This window comes from Gossypium hirsutum, chromosome D11, assembly GCF_007990345.1.
Source record: "Gossypium hirsutum isolate 1008001.06 chromosome D11, Gossypium_hirsutum_v2.1, whole genome shotgun sequence".
Taxonomy (NCBI): domain Eukaryota; kingdom Viridiplantae; phylum Streptophyta; class Magnoliopsida; order Malvales; family Malvaceae; genus Gossypium; species Gossypium hirsutum.
The window spans coordinates 7,290,288-7,306,835 of NC_053447.1; the positions used below are offsets into that span (position 1 = coordinate 7,290,288).

Below are 16,548 nucleotides of genomic sequence, written 5' to 3' on the forward strand. Positions count from 1 at the left end.
TAAGGAGGTTTTTGGTCAGAGTTTGGTGTAAATCTTGAAGCTCACTCTTCTTTAATTTTGATGGGCTTGTAAATGAAGTAAAGCTTTGTTTGAACAAGCTTAGTGTAATTCTTTCTTCAGATTTTAACCATGTGAATTGCTATCTACAATCCACATGATGCTAGCTTAGCTTACATAAATTACAATCCAAGATTTCTATAGAAAATTCCAGAGGAAAGTTGGTTGCTTTTGCCTTACATTGCAATAATAATAATAACTACAGTATTTGTAGTGGCATCATAATGTATTTATATTCGGAGACACTTTGACATGGATTAACATTAGGAAACAAATGAATCAGAATGATGCTGCAAAAAAAAAAAAAGAAACCATTTTTAAGTTATTAATTGCATATTTAGGCAAAATCATGCTGATCATGAATGAGAAATCATCTTAAATTGTTGAGAAAGTTTTAAGTTTTAATTGTCTCTGTTTTTGTTTTGTTTTTTTAATTGTCAAAAGAAATACAACAAGAAAATGTTTAAACTCCCTAATTTTAACCAAGTCCATTGATTTCTTTAAATTAAATACCATTTGTTTTTATTAAAAAAACCCTCTTTTGTTCTCTCTTCTTTAATTTTAGAGCCATTAGAAGAGAGACTAAATAAACCCAAACCAACAACAAACAAACAAAACAAACAAACCCTTCCTTCCAAAGATTCCCCATTTCATCACAAAATAAAAAGAGAGCTTGCACGAGAGAAGTCCACCACCACCCCCATCCCAAAATCCACCCCCAAACTAATAGCAAGATCTCCCCTTTCCGCCTGTACCTCCGCCGTCTCCGCCGCCGCCGAAGCAGAGTTATCCTCAAACGATAGATACCCATTTCTCCAAATCCTAATAAAAAAAAGAAGAAAAAAAAGATATTCCAAAGTCGACGTCTTTTTCCAAATAACCTCAGAAATGTCAAAACAAATGTCTCATCTTGACGACATTCCATCAACGCCGGGGAAATTCAAGATGGAAAAATCGCCGTTCGTTCACAATCGGCTGAGGTGGCATTCCTCTCTTGCAAAGCTCACATTTTGGTCATTTATCTTCTTGGGCCTGATCTTGATCTTCTTCTTTCGATCTCCCTCTTCCAATCCCCTTCCGCAAGATCCTTCCCGACGCTCTCTCCGTACGTACAACTGGGGTGGACCCGCTTGGGAAAAAAGGGTTCGTTCCTCTGCTTGTGTCCGTTCCCACAATGGCATCTCCGTTTTGGTTACTGGAGCTGCCGGCTTCGTTGGAACCCACGTGTCGGCTGCTTTGAAAAGGCGCGGCGATGGTGTTCTTGGACTTGATAATTTCAATGACTATTATGACCCTTCACTGAAAAGAGCTCGGCAAGCACTTCTGGAACGAAGTGGGGTTTTCATTGTGGAAGGAGATATCAATGATTCGGCTCTTTTGAGGAAGCTTTTCGAGGTTGTTGCATTTACGCACGTTATGCATTTGGCTGCTCAAGCTGGGGTCAGGTATGCAATGGAAAACCCTGGCTCTTATGTTCATAGCAACATTGCTGGTCTTGTTAGTTTACTTGAAGTTTGTAAGTCAGCCAATCCACAGCCTGCAATTGTGTGGGCTTCTTCTAGTTCTGTTTACGGTCTTAATACCAAAGTTCCGTTTTCTGAGAAAGATAGGACTGATCAGCCTGCTAGTTTATATGCTGCTACTAAGAAAGCTGGTGAAGAAATTGCACATACTTATAATCATATATATGGACTTTCTTTAACTGGTTTGAGGTTTTTCACGGTTTATGGTCCATGGGGAAGGCCGGATATGGCATATTTCTTTTTCACTAGGGATATTTTGAAGGGGAAGTCCATACCAATATTTGAGGCAGCTAATCATGGTACGGTGGCTAGGGATTTTACCTACATTGATGATATTGTTAAAGGGTGTTTAGCAGCACTGGATACTGCCGAGAAGAGTACCGGTAGTGGAGGGAAGAAGAAGGGTCCGGCTCAACTGAGGGTATATAATTTGGGGAATACTTCGCCTGTGCCAGTTTCAGATCTTGTGAGTATCTTGGAGAGGCTGTTGAAAGTTAATGCAAAGAGGGATATTATGAAGTTGCCACGAAACGGGGATGTTCAGTTTACTCATGCCAATATTAGCTTGGCTCAGAGAGAGCTTGGATATAAGCCCTCAACTGATTTGCAGACTGGTTTGAAGAAATTTGTCAGGTGGTATCTTGGTTACTATAATGGTGGGAAGAAGGCTGCTGGGTGATTCATTCTTTGAATTGCGGTAGGATCCTCCAAATTCTTGTTCATTATCATTCGAATCCTTGTTTTTAACATTTCTCTGTTCGTTAGGAAATTATCGTTGTTTCATACATCTTTAATGATGCCATCGTATAAGGAAGGATATCATGTCCTACTTGGGAGAAGTTTTGTGATAACTGGACATTGTTTGCTGGCCAGGCACACGTTGTATCAAAAGAACACCAGATTTTTTTTTTTCATTTTTCTGTCCCTTGAAATGTAACTGTTGTAGTTTTTCCGTTTAGAACTTATGAACTGATAGAGCATATGTCATTGATAATAAAATAGAACTCGATAATATGACCGTTGGGTTGCATTTGGAAATTTACTTTGTGACTTTTCTTCTAATGTTTACCAATCCCCACCCCCCAAAGCAAAAGAAAAAAGAAGATGCCCTCCAACTTCATTGTACTTTTGTAAAATTAATGTGCTCATGTTGATGCCTTGCTGTTCTCTTTTGCCTTTAAGATAAGTAATTTTTTCTTGACTTTGACACCTTAAAAAGCCAATGGTCCAAGCTTTGCTTATTTCTTCTTTTTTAGTTAATGCTAGATCATTGCTAATTGCACATTTTCATTCAATAGCATAGAGGTATTGCTCCTTTCATGTTTTTTCTTAGAGCTTGATATAAATGAATAAATATGATAGGGTTCCTAAGATATGTTTGATTGAGTTGATGTTTAAGAGCTGACAATCGGCTGTTTAACTTTAGGAATATGATTTTTCTGTTACTACTTGATTTATGGATTTTTTGAGCTTTGTACACAAAGTAGTGTTATCCAACTTGGTCCATGATCCAAGAATCATTTAGGTTTACAAATAGTGGAACACTAGGCGATCCAAGACGATTTTATTCATGGCGTGGTCCATAAAGAACTAAAAGATCCTTATCAATAGAAGCATCTGCTTAAAGCTATCTTTTGATAATTTATTTTAACATTGGCATTTTCATAGAAAGTGGTGTCTTTGTAAGTCTTGCAGCGGTTGAAAACCTCATTTTACACGATGTGAGCATAATTTATGTAGCTAAAATGAAGTCACATGGATTGTTCATCAAAGCAAGATATGGAATACTGGGTCAGACGCATCTAAATCAGTAGTTTTTTTCTCTTATTATCTAAGATCGCTTATTGTATCTTGTGGGTTTGATGCCATTTGTCTACTTTCAGAATCATAAATGTTTTTAGTGTTCCACTGGCAGTGAAAGATAATTATGGGTTCTTTCATTGAAGAATGTACTTTATTAAGGAGGTTGACGAAATTCTTACCGAGGCAACTCTTTAATAAACATCAAGCCTATAGTGCTAGTTTAAAGAATTTGATGAAGTGTTAGATTAGATCAAATATGTTGTCTGCTAAACTAAAACTTTCCGAGGCATCTATCGAGTTAACTTGACCAAAATGACGAGGCTTCATAATACGTCTTTTGTACTTATCTTACTAGCTTGATTTGTGTTGAATTTTGCTGTTTTCTGTGTCATGGTCAGTATTTGTGGATAAGGAGAGATTTTTTATGTACGAAGAAGTCCATTGAATACATGAGAAGTCAGAATGGTGTTGAGGCATGTGCAGTTGTCTGTGTGTAAGCTGTTGTTGGAATGGGTGTTGAGGAATACGAGATGGGATGAAAAGGTGGTGATGGTCTCCCAAAGTGGATTACCTTGGCTTTTTTTCTGTTGTCCCATTGTTCCAAAGCCTCAAGGCTCAAGGATTGGGCGTTTCCTTTATCCATCTTGAACAATGGAAATACTCAAATTTCAGGCTCGTTTTGCATATCATAAATGAGACAAAATACCTCCATAAGGGTAAGAAAGTAATTTGAAGGATTGAAATCCTAATTTAAAACCGACAAAGAAAAAATTGCTGGGGTCATTTTGCCTTTGAAGTTTTCTTGGGCTAATCTACATAAATAATAGGCTTAATTAAAAACTAAACCAGCAATGGCAAAAAATAATAATAATAAGGGCCCGATAATGAATCACTAACAGAAGGACTAGAAGAATAAAAACCCTAGCCCAAACTTCCGTTTTGATTCTGGGCTAGGGTTTCTTTGCTCTTAGCAATTAGCAGGCAATACAGAATCAGAGGTGAAGCAGCTAAGCTTGGAATTCTTCCATCATGGGTCGTATGCACAGCCGAGGGTTTGTATCCTCTTTCGCATCTCTTTTTTCTTTTCTTTTCTTTTCTTTCTAAATCTTTTATCATAAACAACCATGTGATTATCTGGTCGAATTGTACTGTAATTGCTTCTTTTTTTTGACATGACTGTCTGTGCAGTAAGGGGATTTCTGCATCTGCCCTGCCTTACAAGAGGACTCCACCTAGTTGGTTGAAGATCTCCTCTCAAGATGTGAGTCACTGTTTTAATCATTCCCTAAACTTTTGCTTCTGCTTTAGTTAGGCAAATGAATGATAGTATCCTTTTACCTTCTTTAAAAGAGATTTCGACTTTTCGTTTCGAAATTGGTTATATGAGAAGTGGAGTTACTCCTTTAATCCCTTATGTCAGTTGAGTCCTCGAAGAACCAGATGCTTTAACAAATGTAACATGGTATAGTTGTTATCCTCATTGACTGTGATACAATCCAATGCAATGTTATGCTCTGCTTGAAACCTAAAGTTATTCAATAGTAATGCCTACATTTTAAACTGGTTGCTTTGCTTCATTAAGTGAAACTTGTCAGGATTTATGAAGTAAAACTAAAGATAGGTTCAATAGAAAATTGAAGTTTGATATTGCATGTACTTATGTTTCAGTATTTTGTTTTGACTTTTTCACCTTTGTGAAATGTGGAATCTTAATATTCATTTATTCTTTCTGTTGGTTACTTGACATAAGCCTCAAGTTGTTTCGAGCTCAGGTTACCATATTTTTGTGGAAGATATTATTTTGGTTTATGTATCCCACAAATGTAGCTGGAAGTTGTAGTCTTGAATGAATGAAATAATAGTAGTTGTTAATCAAGTCTTCCTCAAACCCCTATCTTGATTTCATCTTTTAGGTTGAGGATAACATTTGCAAGTTTGCAAAGAAGGGTTTGACCCCATCTCAAATTGGTGTCATTCTCCGAGATTCTCATGGGATTGCTCAGGTGAAGAGTGTTACTGGCAGCTAGATTTTGCGGATACTGAAAGCCCATGGTGCATCTTTATTCAACATTTTCTACTATTCCATTTTCCTTCAGATTGGAAGATTAACATTCAACTCATCCCTTTTTCTTTGTCAGGTCTTGCTCCTGAAATACCTGAGGATCTGTACCACCTGATTAAGAAAGCCGTTGCCATCAGCAAGCATCTTGAGAGGAACCGAAAAGACAAGGATTCGAAGTTTAGGTTGATCTTGGTTGAGAGCAGGATCCACCGACTCGCCCGCTATTACAAGAAGACAAAGAAGCTGCCACCAGTGTGGAAATAGTGAGTATTTCTGTGGTTATTGCCTTTTACTCTCTACTTTCTTGCCTTGAAATTGGTTTTAACGCGTAAATCTTAACGAGCTTTAATTTTTTCCCAATCCAGCGAGTCTACCACTGCCAGCACTCTTGTGGCCTAGATAAATCAAATTTTGAACTGTCCTCCCGTGCTTCAATTGATATTCTTCCGGATGGGCTAGCAGGAGTTGGACTTTTTGTATTTACATTCTATTAATGCCGTAAAAGAACTAGTCCACTTAATTTGAAGTTGAGATACTTAATGTGTTAAATCTTATGTTTAGTATATTGGAATAATTCATTTTCATTTCATTTTTTCATATTTGAAGAGTTTTTTCGTAGAGGTTTTTTCTTGGATTTGTTTCACTAGGTAGAATTGCTCCACAGTACACGCGAATCAGTGGAGGATGACGACACAGAGGGGAGGAAAAAACAAAAACTCATTGGAAATTTACTTAAATTAATTAAACGGCATACAGATGAGATCTTTTAATACGCTATCAAATTAAGGCAGCCTGGGATGTTGATAAAAACTAGATACCTCCTGGTTTGCATGCTTACATGAAATAAGCTCCTAGTTAAATCTATAATTGACTTGCAGGCTTCGAGGTTGTAAGGTTCCAAACTAGCCATGATGTACGTAAGGTGTGACTTCTGAATTGGATGTAGATAAACTATCCAACAATGAATATATCTCCATTACTTGGGGATGCGACTTATCTTGCACAAAGAATTCATGAACAGTTCCCTCTAGTTCAATCCAGCTGCAACCAGGAATTTTCTTCAAATTTCTTTCTTTCATCACCAACCTGACACTACTAACAGCGTTCCACATACCCAGACCAGCATACATGTGGGATAGAAGTACATAAGAGCTTGAATTACAAGAGTCCAGTGTGATTAAATGCTTAGCCGCTGGTTCTCCAACATCAATGTTCTCATGGTTTTTGCAAGCACTGAGCAAACTTCTCCATATCACATCATTGGCTTCAATAGGCATTTCCTCTATAAATTTTCTTGCTACATCTATTTGCCCTGCCCGGCCTAGGATATCTACCATGCATCCATAGTGTTGCAGCTTCGGTACCATCTTGTGAACTCTTCTCATGATATCAAAGCAAATCAGGCCTTCCTTCACCAAGCCAGCATGGCCGCAAGCATTCATCACCCCAATATATGTGATATCATCAGGTTCCACACAAAGCTTTTCCATATCCATGAGCAATTTGAAAGCCAATTCACCCATGCCATGAATGGCTAACCCACCAATCATAGCATTCCAATGATCAACAGCCTTATATTTTATACCCTCAAAAACCAACACAGCATTCTTTATGCTCCCACATTTTGAATACATGTCAATAAGAGCAACGCCAAGCCTTCCACCCAAAGAGAACTTTTTTTGCTTTAGATAATGATGTAGTGCCAACCCTTTGTCGACATGCCCTAATTGTGCAATTGCTGAAAGAGCAATCAACAATGTGGCACTATCAGGTTGCAAACTACAATTCCTTTGCAGATGATAAAATATTTCCAAAGCTTCTCCACAATATCCATTTTGGACACAACCAGCCATCATGGCATTACAGACAACAATATCTCTTTCTGACATTTCATTAAACAAAGACCTAGCTAGATCAATCTTACCTACTTTAGCATATCCATTGATCATATTAGCCCAACTGACGACATCCCTTCTCGGCATCTTATCGAACAATATCTGGGCATCTTCCATGTTCCCACACTTTACAAACCCATTAATCATTGAATTCCAAGAAATCAAATCTCTATCAGGCATTTTCTCAAAGAGTCCCAAAGCCAAACCCATCCCATCTTTCAATTGCGTGTAACCACTAATCATGGAATTCCAAGTTATCAAATTCTTTTTCTCTAGTGGCATAACGTCAAACAACTCCTTTGCTAAATCAATCATCCCCCTTTTAATATACCCATCAATCATCGAATTATATGAAACAGAATCCCGCATAGACATTCTATCAAATAATTGACGTGCATATCCAATAAACCCACAGCGTAAATAATAAGAAATCAAACAATTTTGTAAAAATAAATCAGACCCAAAATTCAGCTTTCTAAGCAAACCATGTACCTGCATTCCTTCCTTCAATAAACCCAATTGAGAGCAGGCTTTAAGCACCAAAGACAACGAGAATTTATCAAAAGGAACCCCATTCTCAAGCATCAAACAGAGAATGATAAAAGCTTCTTGCGCCTCACGTCCATGAGAATACGACTTTATTACAGCATTCCAAAGAAAAGGGTCCTCGTCTTGTTTAGGTGAACGAAAAGCAAGGTACGTAAAGAAGACATAGCGAGCGAAATCGACTAAAGGAGTGAAGGGTGAAGGAGAGAAAGTGAGGACGATTTTGGTGGTGAGAACTTGGCTTCTGATGAAACCAGTGGTTATTAAACGGCCGTGGATTTGGTTTACGTCGGTCAGAGTCCTGCATTTCTGGAGAAGAGCTAAAGTTGGCAGTGTTGAGTTCCAAGGCTGGTTTAGATTCGCACAGGTAAGCATCAACTCTATTTTCTGTGTTTTAGATTCTACAATCCCTTGTTAGAAATAAGTGTGTCCATACTCTAGATATTATCATCTTTAGATATTATTTGAACAAAAAGACAAACGCTTCAGATATTATCATCTTTCAACGGTTTTCAACGGCCAAAATTCATGCACTATCCAGCTACACGATGGAGTGGATTGAGTACAAAACGACGTCGTTTGTTTCTTTCAAAAGAAAAATGAGCCTGGTTAAAGCCCACAAGTACGACCAAGAAAGAGCCAAGGATAGACCATAATGAAATTCTGCCCTTTCTTTTCTTTCCATTTCACTTGTATCGCTAGTTTTAATGCAAAACAACTTTAAAATGAAGAGTTTCTAGTGTTCATTTACTCAACTATTACCAGAATCCCAAACAAATACATATGTAGCAGGATAATGAATGCTTTCAACTAAATTGAGAAAAGATCCATGCTTCGGAATTATTGTTAGAACCCTATGAGCACTAGAGTGCAGTGACCAAAGCGGCATAACCAGTATATGCTCATACCTGGTTCATTCTATATTAATCCTAACAACCTTCTTGGTTCTACCCCCAGAAGTGGTTCTTGACTCAGTGTTTGCTCCTTGATTTCCCATGTTTCGGGCCTGCTCTCTATATGGAAGTCTCCAACTGTTCTTCACTGCCACTCCCATTTGCTCACTAGTTCCAGATCCTACATTCGCATTGGATATTGAAAAAAGAAAATGAAAGAAGTGATGCCAAACTCATATCCCATGAAAATTATACCTTCTTTGTTAACGATAAATTTTCTAGTAAAACTAGAATAAATGAGTTTATATGCTCAAAAGAAAAAAGAATAAACAATAAGATCTCTACCAATAATCGCTCATAAAGGTTAAAAGAAACGTTTACCAGCTTTCGCAGGTGCACTAAATCCATCGCTCCAACCAGTCAAATGACCCTGACTATTACCTTCCCAGGCCTTTTCAAAATCTGCAAGCTCGTCTAATAAGTTGCAATATGAAAAATATCAGTTCCATTCAAGCACAATGTTCTTGAATAATCACAGTAAGCAAACCAGGGAACAAACCTTCATTCAAGTTGTGTAATGTTTGTGTTGTGTCCACCTTACCATCTGAGCTCAGCTTCCTTGTAACAGAATGGCCTGCATGAACAAAGGAACATTCTCAATCCTAGCAAGAATTAAATGCACAAATTACTGCAAGTGAAGGTTAAATCTTTGTTCTTCCTTTATCATTTCTAAAGATCTCTCGTAACAGTGAGAGGTAGCAAACGAAAGTGAACAAATAAATGAAATGCAGTAGAAGCAAAACTAACTCCGAGGACAAGTGGTAAGGAAATAAACTGATTCCAAATTACAGCATGAAAATATATCTGATGACAAAAATCAGTTCTAAAGTAGAGCTTAAAAATAAATCTCATTGTGACAATGAAATAGATAACTGCAAATCAACTAGGTACTTTGAAATTGTACAACAAACTGTACATTCAATGAATTGTGAAGTTCCTTGGAGGATATGCCCTTTCAGAACACACCCAAAGTTGCAATTATTTAATGCAATAATTGACATATATAACTGCCCTCTTTAGCGTCGCATTTTTTAATTCTTCCCAAGAAAGGCTAGTGAGACCACCAATCGAATAATTACCTTATCATGAATTCCTCTAGAAATCCTATGTGTTGCTTGACCAGTTGTTGTATCTGCTTCTTTTCTCTCCTCAATCACCACCTGAAAGACCAACACATACGTTAGAAACAAGAAGATTTTTAATTATAATTGAGCAATCACTACAAAGAGCTACTTACTCCATCACTGCCTGTCTTCCTGCTTCTTGTAGAAGTGTAATAAGTTCCATCTACACCTCCATATGTAACTCTGGAGGTCTGAAAACTAAAATTAGGAGCTTGTGCCTTTGAGCCTTTCACCTTGTCATACTCATTCCTAATATTCAAATTCAGAATCTTCCCATCTGTTAAATATACCACATCAATCATTATGATATACAAAAATACAGGTCTTATGCACTCATCCAAAATCAAATTCCATTTACCATTATCACTCATCTAGGTGCTCAACGAATGGCTCCTTGCCTGAACCATCATGCTCAGTGTTGCCTTCATCTTTTTCTTTGTCTTCCTCACCATCAGAGTTCAGTTCTTCTATAACTATTCCCTTTCCTCCATTGCCCTTTGGTGCTTCACGAGAAGTTGTACTTTGATCAAAGATGCTAGGTTCAAATATGCTACTGAACGGACGACTGAAGACAGGGTCATCAAAAGGATCTTTACCTCCAAAGAGGCTAGACATCATACCATTATGGGATCCGAAGCTACCAAACCTTCGGAAAGCATCAAATGGCTCACCCCTATCAAAGAGGTCTTTTGAGCTTTCTCTTCTCCTCTGCATTTGCCTGCTGTCTGAAAAGAACATAACAAGTTTAAAAAAGGAAACATGCTGATAAGAATTGGCAAAGATGGCCTTGAGAAAAACATTGTAATATATATCAAAAAAGAAATTCAACACCAACAATTAAAAGTTCGAAAGTGAAACATTTTTGAGATATACCAAAAGAAAACTTTTACCATCTATCTATTAGAGAGGATACACTTGAATAATAAAATGAAACCAATCTATCAACTCCATCAACCATCATCTATCTAACAAGTCAAAGAGATAGAGCTCTTCCATATTTGATCTCTCAAATGCAACTTAACAGCAAAAGATTTCAAAAATAATTTATAGGGCATCTGTTGATAAATTAATCACATTTGTTTAAAAGGATGATGCTAATTCCTTCAGATTGATATTAAACTAGCTAACTAAACATGCAGCTGTAAGGCTTATTTACGCTCCGTTCTATTGCTTAAAAATAGAGGGAAAAAACTATTCAAACGAGAAACTTTCACATATATAATCCTTAAATTACTGAAGTGCTCATTTCCTATAACAAAACCATTTCGTTATTAAAAAAAATTCATCATGAACTCGGAATTCACATGATCATAGATGGAAAAGAATCGAAATTCAGCTTCAGGTAATCCGCATCCAGAATTTGCATGAAAGCTATCATAATTCATAAAGATAGACAATTTTGAATGAAAGAAAATATCGAATATAGCATGAACCTGATTCCCTAACTTCTTAATGCGGATTCAGGAAAAAGAGAGATGATATTACCAGGTGAAATGCGTTGGATTTCAAATATCGGAAGAAATATTTCAAATGAAGCACAAGGACGTTTCGAGGTTTTTTCTTTTTTCCTTGTCTATTCTCTTTGTGTCGTGGTCAAAATTGCTCTCACTACCTTTGAATTCGGGACTAAATAGGAACGTCTGAGAAGGTGATACGTGTCTCACTTTCTTCTCCCAGCTAAAGCTAGAATGTTCCAGGTCTTAATTTATTGGATTTTGTTTAAATTTAAAAATTATCAAAATGGAGTTTGTATCAATTTTTTTTATTTTAATATGAAATATACATATTAGCGCGTAATCTAATACCGTATTAAAAAGGAATTTTGTTGGATTAGCGTACCACCATAGGCTAGGCTAGCTACGTTTCAATGAAAATTTATGGACTTACATTACGGTAAACAGATACAAAACCCTTGCACTATTAATAATAAATTTATCAAATCCGTAGGCTGATGAAGAGAACTTTTAGAAATAATGAAAACAAGAACATAGTATGCCACGGTTGAATAGAAAATGGATATTATCATCCACCAAAAGCAATCTCTATATTTCCAATCAGTACGTACAACAAATCTACAATACAACGTCGTCTAACGTTAACATTTCATAAACAAAGCCTACTGCTCTCCCTCCACCATTTTAATCATATGCTGCTTGCTTTCCCTGCTTCATATCCTCTCTCTTCCTCCCTCTACTCTTTATTTCTAGGTGAAGAAGATGCCTGTGGGAATCAATGGTTAGAAGCCGAAACCCAACACTGAGCGTGATATATACCTCACAAAGGGAGCGCCACCTGAAGCTTCTGTTTCCATAGATAGTTAGAAGAAAATTTTCCTGCCTGTGGTGGTTTGGTTTTTACTTTTTAGAAGTCCTGGGAATCAAAATCAGGCTTTGATGGATATTCAAGACCCTGGAGTGCTGGCATCCGTCGTAAATCCTCATCTGAATAACCGGGAATGAACCAGTATAGCTTGTCTGTTCCAAACACCTATACATATACCAAAACCAGAACTTGAGTAAACTGATAACAGTTAGCATGCCAGAAAAGCCAGCTACAAGAACACATACTCCAATTACCCAGTAACAGTGTAAAACTACTAACTTCTAACCAATAATTCAGCACAAATACTAAAAAAGTTGGCCTCCAACAAAAAAGGTACCAACTGCCACGAGGACTTGTCGAATAACAATTAGAAGCAAAACTTTTAAAAGAAGAAATTCCAGACAACCCAATTGATAAAGGACAGTAACAGGGATTAATTGATTTCAACCAGATCAATCATCAAATGACCAAACATCAATGCCTTTTTTGTGCAAGAATTGCATGTAATGGTAAATAGCGATGTATTTGTAAAAAAAATTAACCTGTTCAAAATTTTTCTTTCGACCAAGGTCATAACGCCATTTTGGAGTGCTTTTCTTCTCATATGCCTGTTTCAAAGACAATAACTGAAAGATGGATCTAAATTCTCATTGAGGATATTCAGTAAATTAGGGCAGGGGGAGACGGGGGAAAAATTAACACACTAATGATTTTCAGCATGTCTCCCGGTATTATGGCACAGTACTAAAATAATAAATAGAATGAAAAATACTAAAAAAACCCAACTATTATGACATGAAATTGAACTTCAATATGAAGAGAAAATCACAGTACCTCAATGGTAGTGGTATTAGCTGAAACCAAAGATATGTGCATGATCAAAAACCCCAAGACGCTCAATGCAAATGCCAAATTCAAAACTGTGACAAGAGAACATAGTCATACATTTGTATATAGTCGCAGAAGTTAACTTGGTCAGAAGATCAGTCAAAGCAACACTTACCAAAGGCAAGGAAAGTGGTAGCAAGGGTGCCGGGGGTTCCGGGAATTTCTCCATCACTAAAAAATGCTATGAAATGTGGCAACAAGGCCATAGTCACAAGACTAGTCTCAAGGAACGTGTAAAACTGCAGTGATGGGAATACATAGTCAAAGCAATCCAAGAAAATCGAAGTATTTCTCCTTAACATCTCATGAATTGCAATCATAAAATATATTACTATAATCAAAATGTTAGAGCAAAAAGAAACACTCCCAAGGCACAACTTATGTTTCTAAAAGAGACTTGAAAATAGGAACTCCAAACTTGTAGGACTTCAAAAAGGACAAAATGTATGGACAACTAATTCAAAAATAAAGCAGACATACCAAGAAAAGAAGAAAATACTTGTAATTTTGTGCACCAACACAATTGACTACCCACACACAATGATGGTCCATCTTTAGCACACACCGCCCACCTGAAACAATGATATCAATACAAAACTGGTCATCGACGATAGCAACATTATTAGCAAATCAAGAACAATTAACGGAGAGTTTTGGTAAATGAAGAACTTACAAACAGAACAATGATGGCAGCGGGGTGGTTTCAGCTGGTTGCATTTCCGACAATATCGAATTCTTTGATTTAATGGGTCTGGCTGCGAACCATTGAACTCTGAACCATTCAATGGGTCAGCCTCCCCTCTCTCCTCGTCCATAGCCGGCCTCCAGTTAGGTGGCACACTACCCGGGTCAGTCAAAACAACAGAAAAGTAACTCCATAACAGCATTATCAACTGCAGAATTACATCAAAATTTCCACATTTAGAGAATTAGTTTCCAGAAAACAATTAATCGTCCATTACTGTTACATTCTTTTAGAAATGCAATAACATTAATCATAACCCCAGAACCCCAAATACTGAAATTTTTAATGATTCATAACAACTAAGGAAAAAAGGAAGAAAATATAAGATCTAGAAAGACCACTAACTAATGAATAAGCAAACACAAAATTCAAGCTTGGATCTTTTCAGAGCCATGTTAATGATTTTAACAAAAAAAAATCCGCGTTACTTAGTTGAATTTAATTTCAAGAGACTGATGTCTAATCTAATTACAAAACCAATAAAAATATGTTAAATGTCAAGATATGTAATCCAGAGGAAGATATGTAAAACCTAAGAAAACCCCAGTAACAAGTTTGGAGACTTACGAAACAATGAAAGAAGAACAAGATAACAGCAGCAGTAAGGGAATTAAAGCCACCATCGTATAAAGCTGGGCCATAATTAGTAAAAACGACAGAGTAGTATGTGACACCCACGACCCCTAAAACCAAAAGGATCATGATGGAGCCCAGAGCCCTCAGAGCCGTGCAAAACTTGAATACATTCCAAGCCATCGTTGCTCCGGATCTGTGCATAATACCCAGCTAACCAATAAGATAAATAAAACCCTTCTGATTCACAGTGCTTTGTAACTCTTAAAAAACAAGGGAGCCCTAATTAAGGTTGTCTGAATGACTTAGAAGATGAAGCAATCTGAGGTTTTCCAATCGAGAACAGCGGAGAAGAAAACTGGGATGACAGTGAAACAAGAAAAAAGAAAAAGGGTTTCTTTCCGAAAAGAAATGAAAGAAAGAAACTTTTTTCTTTCTGCAATATATTGTGAGAGTGGGATTGTGAATCTAGAGCTTATGGGATTTGGTATACACCGGAATTTGGGTTTCCAGGTAGGCTGTGGAATCCATATCCATCTTGCCAGACTGAAGACCAGTAAGAGAGGATTAAAGAAAATATCTGGTATTTTCCTTTCTTGGACTAAAAAGGCAATGGGTAATTGGGAAAAAATACTTAAAAGCTAATTACGAGGGAGATGTATTAATGGTTTTATTGCGTCATAAATCATAATCCTTAACTGTGGCTTAAAATTTTTATTTTTAAATCAAATAAGTAAATGCTTTACAAAGGAAAGCTTTTAGTTTCTACCAAAAACGTGATTTATAAATTTTTAAATCAAAAGGATGTATATTTATTTTGCGTGAATAAAATAACAAAGATAAGAAAAGTCGCATAATTAATTCTTGAAGTCATACGCAACACTTAATAATTAATTTTGCAAATTACGAAAAGGTTTCATAGTAAATTGATAACAATGGACTTAATTGAAAATAAAGAATTAAATTTAACTCAAAGTAATAATTAAATTATTGACCATCACAAATAAATTAGAATATGAAATATTTGGAGTCAACCTTTGATAATTTAACATATCTATCATGCTTATGGACCCAAAAAGAAGCTTTTACTTTGGTCAATTACGTCGTCATTGGGTACTCAAATGTGATGCCCAATCGTCATTGCATCGGTAACAGGGGCAAGGCAAGACCAATTTCACATCTCTAACTAACAGCCGAAACAGAAAGGAAGGGATATGTTGGGGAATGGGAGGAGAGCGTCACTGGAGGGATTGGCTACATTGGGTCCTGGCAGGTAAGGTAAGATATTATCTATGTCAAATATTATTTTATTTCTTAAAAGCCTGTTGACATGATGTTCATATATGAGCAGGCAACAAGATGAAAAGCTTAAAATCTTCAAAGCAGATCTCAGATCTCCCGAGAGTTTCAATGCGGCCATGGAAGGTTGCCGTAGGGTTCTCCATGTTTCAGCTCCCATGGATTTTCAAGATAACGAGCCTGAGGCAGTGTTGACACAAAGGTCAGTCGATGGAGCACTTGGCATAGTGAAATCATGCTTGAGGTCCAAAACAGTGAAGAGAGTGGTCCACACTTCCAGCATTTCCGCAATGTGTTTCAACAAAGAGAATGTGGAGAGGATGGATGAGAGTTTTTGGACTGATGTGGATTACGTCCGATCGGAACTTAACTCGTACGTAAGTTCTTATGCCATATCCAAGACTGAGACAGAAAAGGCAGTCTACAGAACATGGATTGGATTTGGTGGCCATCATTCCTCCCATAGTCGTCGGTCCCTTCATTTGTCCAAAGATGCACGGTTGAACACGCGCTGCATTGGCTCCAATCTTTGGTTTAAGTTAAACTTTGTGTTTAATTTGTTACTTATTGATGCCATTTTAATATTGGTATTAAGAGAGTTTATGAGTTTTCATTTGATATGGGTGCAGGGAATAAGGATTACATAGTCTTCTAATCAATGTAGCAACGGTTCATATTGATGATTTGGCAAGGGCAATGATTTTCCTGAGGGAAAAAGGAGATTTAATTGTTCCTCAGACACAGTAACTATTCAAAAG

The 16,548-nt window shown here is 37.0% G+C and overlaps 4 protein-coding genes and 2 pseudogenes across 8 annotated transcripts; 3 read left to right on the forward strand and 3 right to left on the reverse strand.

The window, feature by feature from the left end:
* The first annotated feature begins 595 nt into the window (after positions 1-595).
* LOC107911908 (UDP-glucuronate 4-epimerase 3) lies at positions 596-6,042 on the forward strand. Its single transcript, XM_041105790.1, has 5 exons — positions 596-4,435; positions 4,572-4,644; positions 5,297-5,435; positions 5,522-5,708; positions 5,811-6,042. The coding sequence occupies exon 1, from the start codon at positions 946-948 to the stop codon at positions 2,257-2,259; it is 1,314 nt and encodes a 437-aa protein (XP_040961724.1). The 5' UTR covers positions 596-945; the 3' UTR covers positions 2,260-4,435; positions 4,572-4,644; positions 5,297-5,435; positions 5,522-5,708; positions 5,811-6,042.
* Positions 4,260-6,042, forward strand: LOC107911584 (40S ribosomal protein S13-like; annotated as a pseudogene).
* A 120-nt stretch (positions 6,043-6,162) lies between these two features.
* On the reverse strand, positions 6,163-8,367 carry LOC107911582 (pentatricopeptide repeat-containing protein At2g45350, chloroplastic-like). Its single transcript, XM_016839434.2, has one exon. The coding sequence runs from the start codon at positions 8,259-8,261 to the stop codon at positions 6,348-6,350; it is 1,914 nt and encodes a 637-aa protein (XP_016694923.1). The 5' UTR covers positions 8,262-8,367; the 3' UTR covers positions 6,163-6,347.
* A 167-nt stretch (positions 8,368-8,534) lies between these two features.
* Positions 8,535-11,599, reverse strand: LOC107911585 (uncharacterized). 5 transcript variants are annotated; one of them, XR_005921016.1, is made up of 7 exons: positions 11,449-11,599; positions 10,322-10,688; positions 10,077-10,240; positions 9,919-9,999; positions 9,339-9,413; positions 9,161-9,241; positions 8,535-8,960 (listed from the first exon to the last, which is right to left on the reverse strand). XR_005921016.1 is itself a non-coding variant. In XM_041105793.1 (6 exons), the coding sequence occupies exons 2-5, from the start codon at positions 10,332-10,334 to the stop codon at positions 9,390-9,392; spliced, it is 282 nt and encodes a 93-aa protein (XP_040961727.1). In that variant the 5' UTR covers positions 10,335-10,688; positions 11,449-11,599; the 3' UTR covers positions 8,535-8,960; positions 9,339-9,389. The 5 variants fall into 5 exon arrangements, 3 of the variants coding, with proteins under 3 accessions (XP_040961727.1, XP_040961726.1, XP_040961725.1); XR_001687928.2 differs by having other exon boundaries at positions 9,161-9,253; XM_041105793.1 differs by lacking the exon at positions 9,161-9,241.
* A 340-nt stretch (positions 11,600-11,939) lies between these two features.
* On the reverse strand, positions 11,940-15,129 carry LOC107911581 (probable protein S-acyltransferase 14). Its single transcript, XM_016839433.2, has 7 exons — positions 14,486-15,129; positions 13,847-14,066; positions 13,654-13,745; positions 13,289-13,412; positions 13,120-13,205; positions 12,828-12,893; positions 11,940-12,450 (listed from the first exon to the last, which is right to left on the reverse strand). The coding sequence occupies exons 1-7, from the start codon at positions 14,693-14,695 to the stop codon at positions 12,325-12,327; spliced, it is 924 nt and encodes a 307-aa protein (XP_016694922.1). The 5' UTR covers positions 14,696-15,129; the 3' UTR covers positions 11,940-12,324.
* Positions 15,130-15,555: 426 nt separating this feature from the next.
* Positions 15,556-16,414, forward strand: LOC107911313 (vestitone reductase-like; annotated as a pseudogene).
* Positions 16,415-16,548: the final 134 nt, after the last annotated feature.

What these genes read in the sequence shown, in the direction of transcription:
- LOC107911585 (XM_041105791.1), bottom strand. Translation starts at nt 9,840, where the DNA reads ATGTCAATTATTGCATTAAATAATTGCAACTTTGGGTGTGTTCTGAAA. An exon ending in AACTTCACAATTCATTGAAT is followed by an intron (nt 9,414 to 9,755) that starts GTACAGTTTGTT and finishes TTGTTCATGCAG; the next exon opens with GCCATTCTGTTACAAGGAAG. An exon ending in TAGTGCACCTGCGAAAGCTG is followed by an intron (nt 8,961 to 9,160) that starts GTAAACGTTTCT and finishes ATGCGAATGTAG; the next exon opens with GATCTGGAACTAGTGAGCAA.
- LOC107911581 (XM_016839433.2), bottom strand. Translation starts at nt 14,695, where the DNA reads ATGCACAGATCCGGAGCAACGATGGCTTGGAATGTATTCAAGTTTTGC. An exon ending in AGTATTTTCTTCTTTTCTTG is followed by an intron (nt 13,413 to 13,653) that starts GTATGTCTGCTT and finishes CCATCACTGCAG; the next exon opens with TTTTACACGTTCCTTGAGAC. An exon ending in TACCACTTTCCTTGCCTTTG is followed by an intron (nt 13,206 to 13,288) that starts GTAAGTGTTGCT and finishes CTCTTGTCACAG; the next exon opens with TTTTGAATTTGGCATTTGCA.
- LOC107911582 (XM_016839434.2), bottom strand. Translation starts at nt 8,261, where the DNA reads ATGCTTACCTGTGCGAATCTAAACCAGCCTTGGAACTCAACACTGCCA.
- LOC107911908 (XM_041105790.1), top strand. Translation starts at nt 946, where the DNA reads ATGTCAAAACAAATGTCTCATCTTGACGACATTCCATCAACGCCGGGG.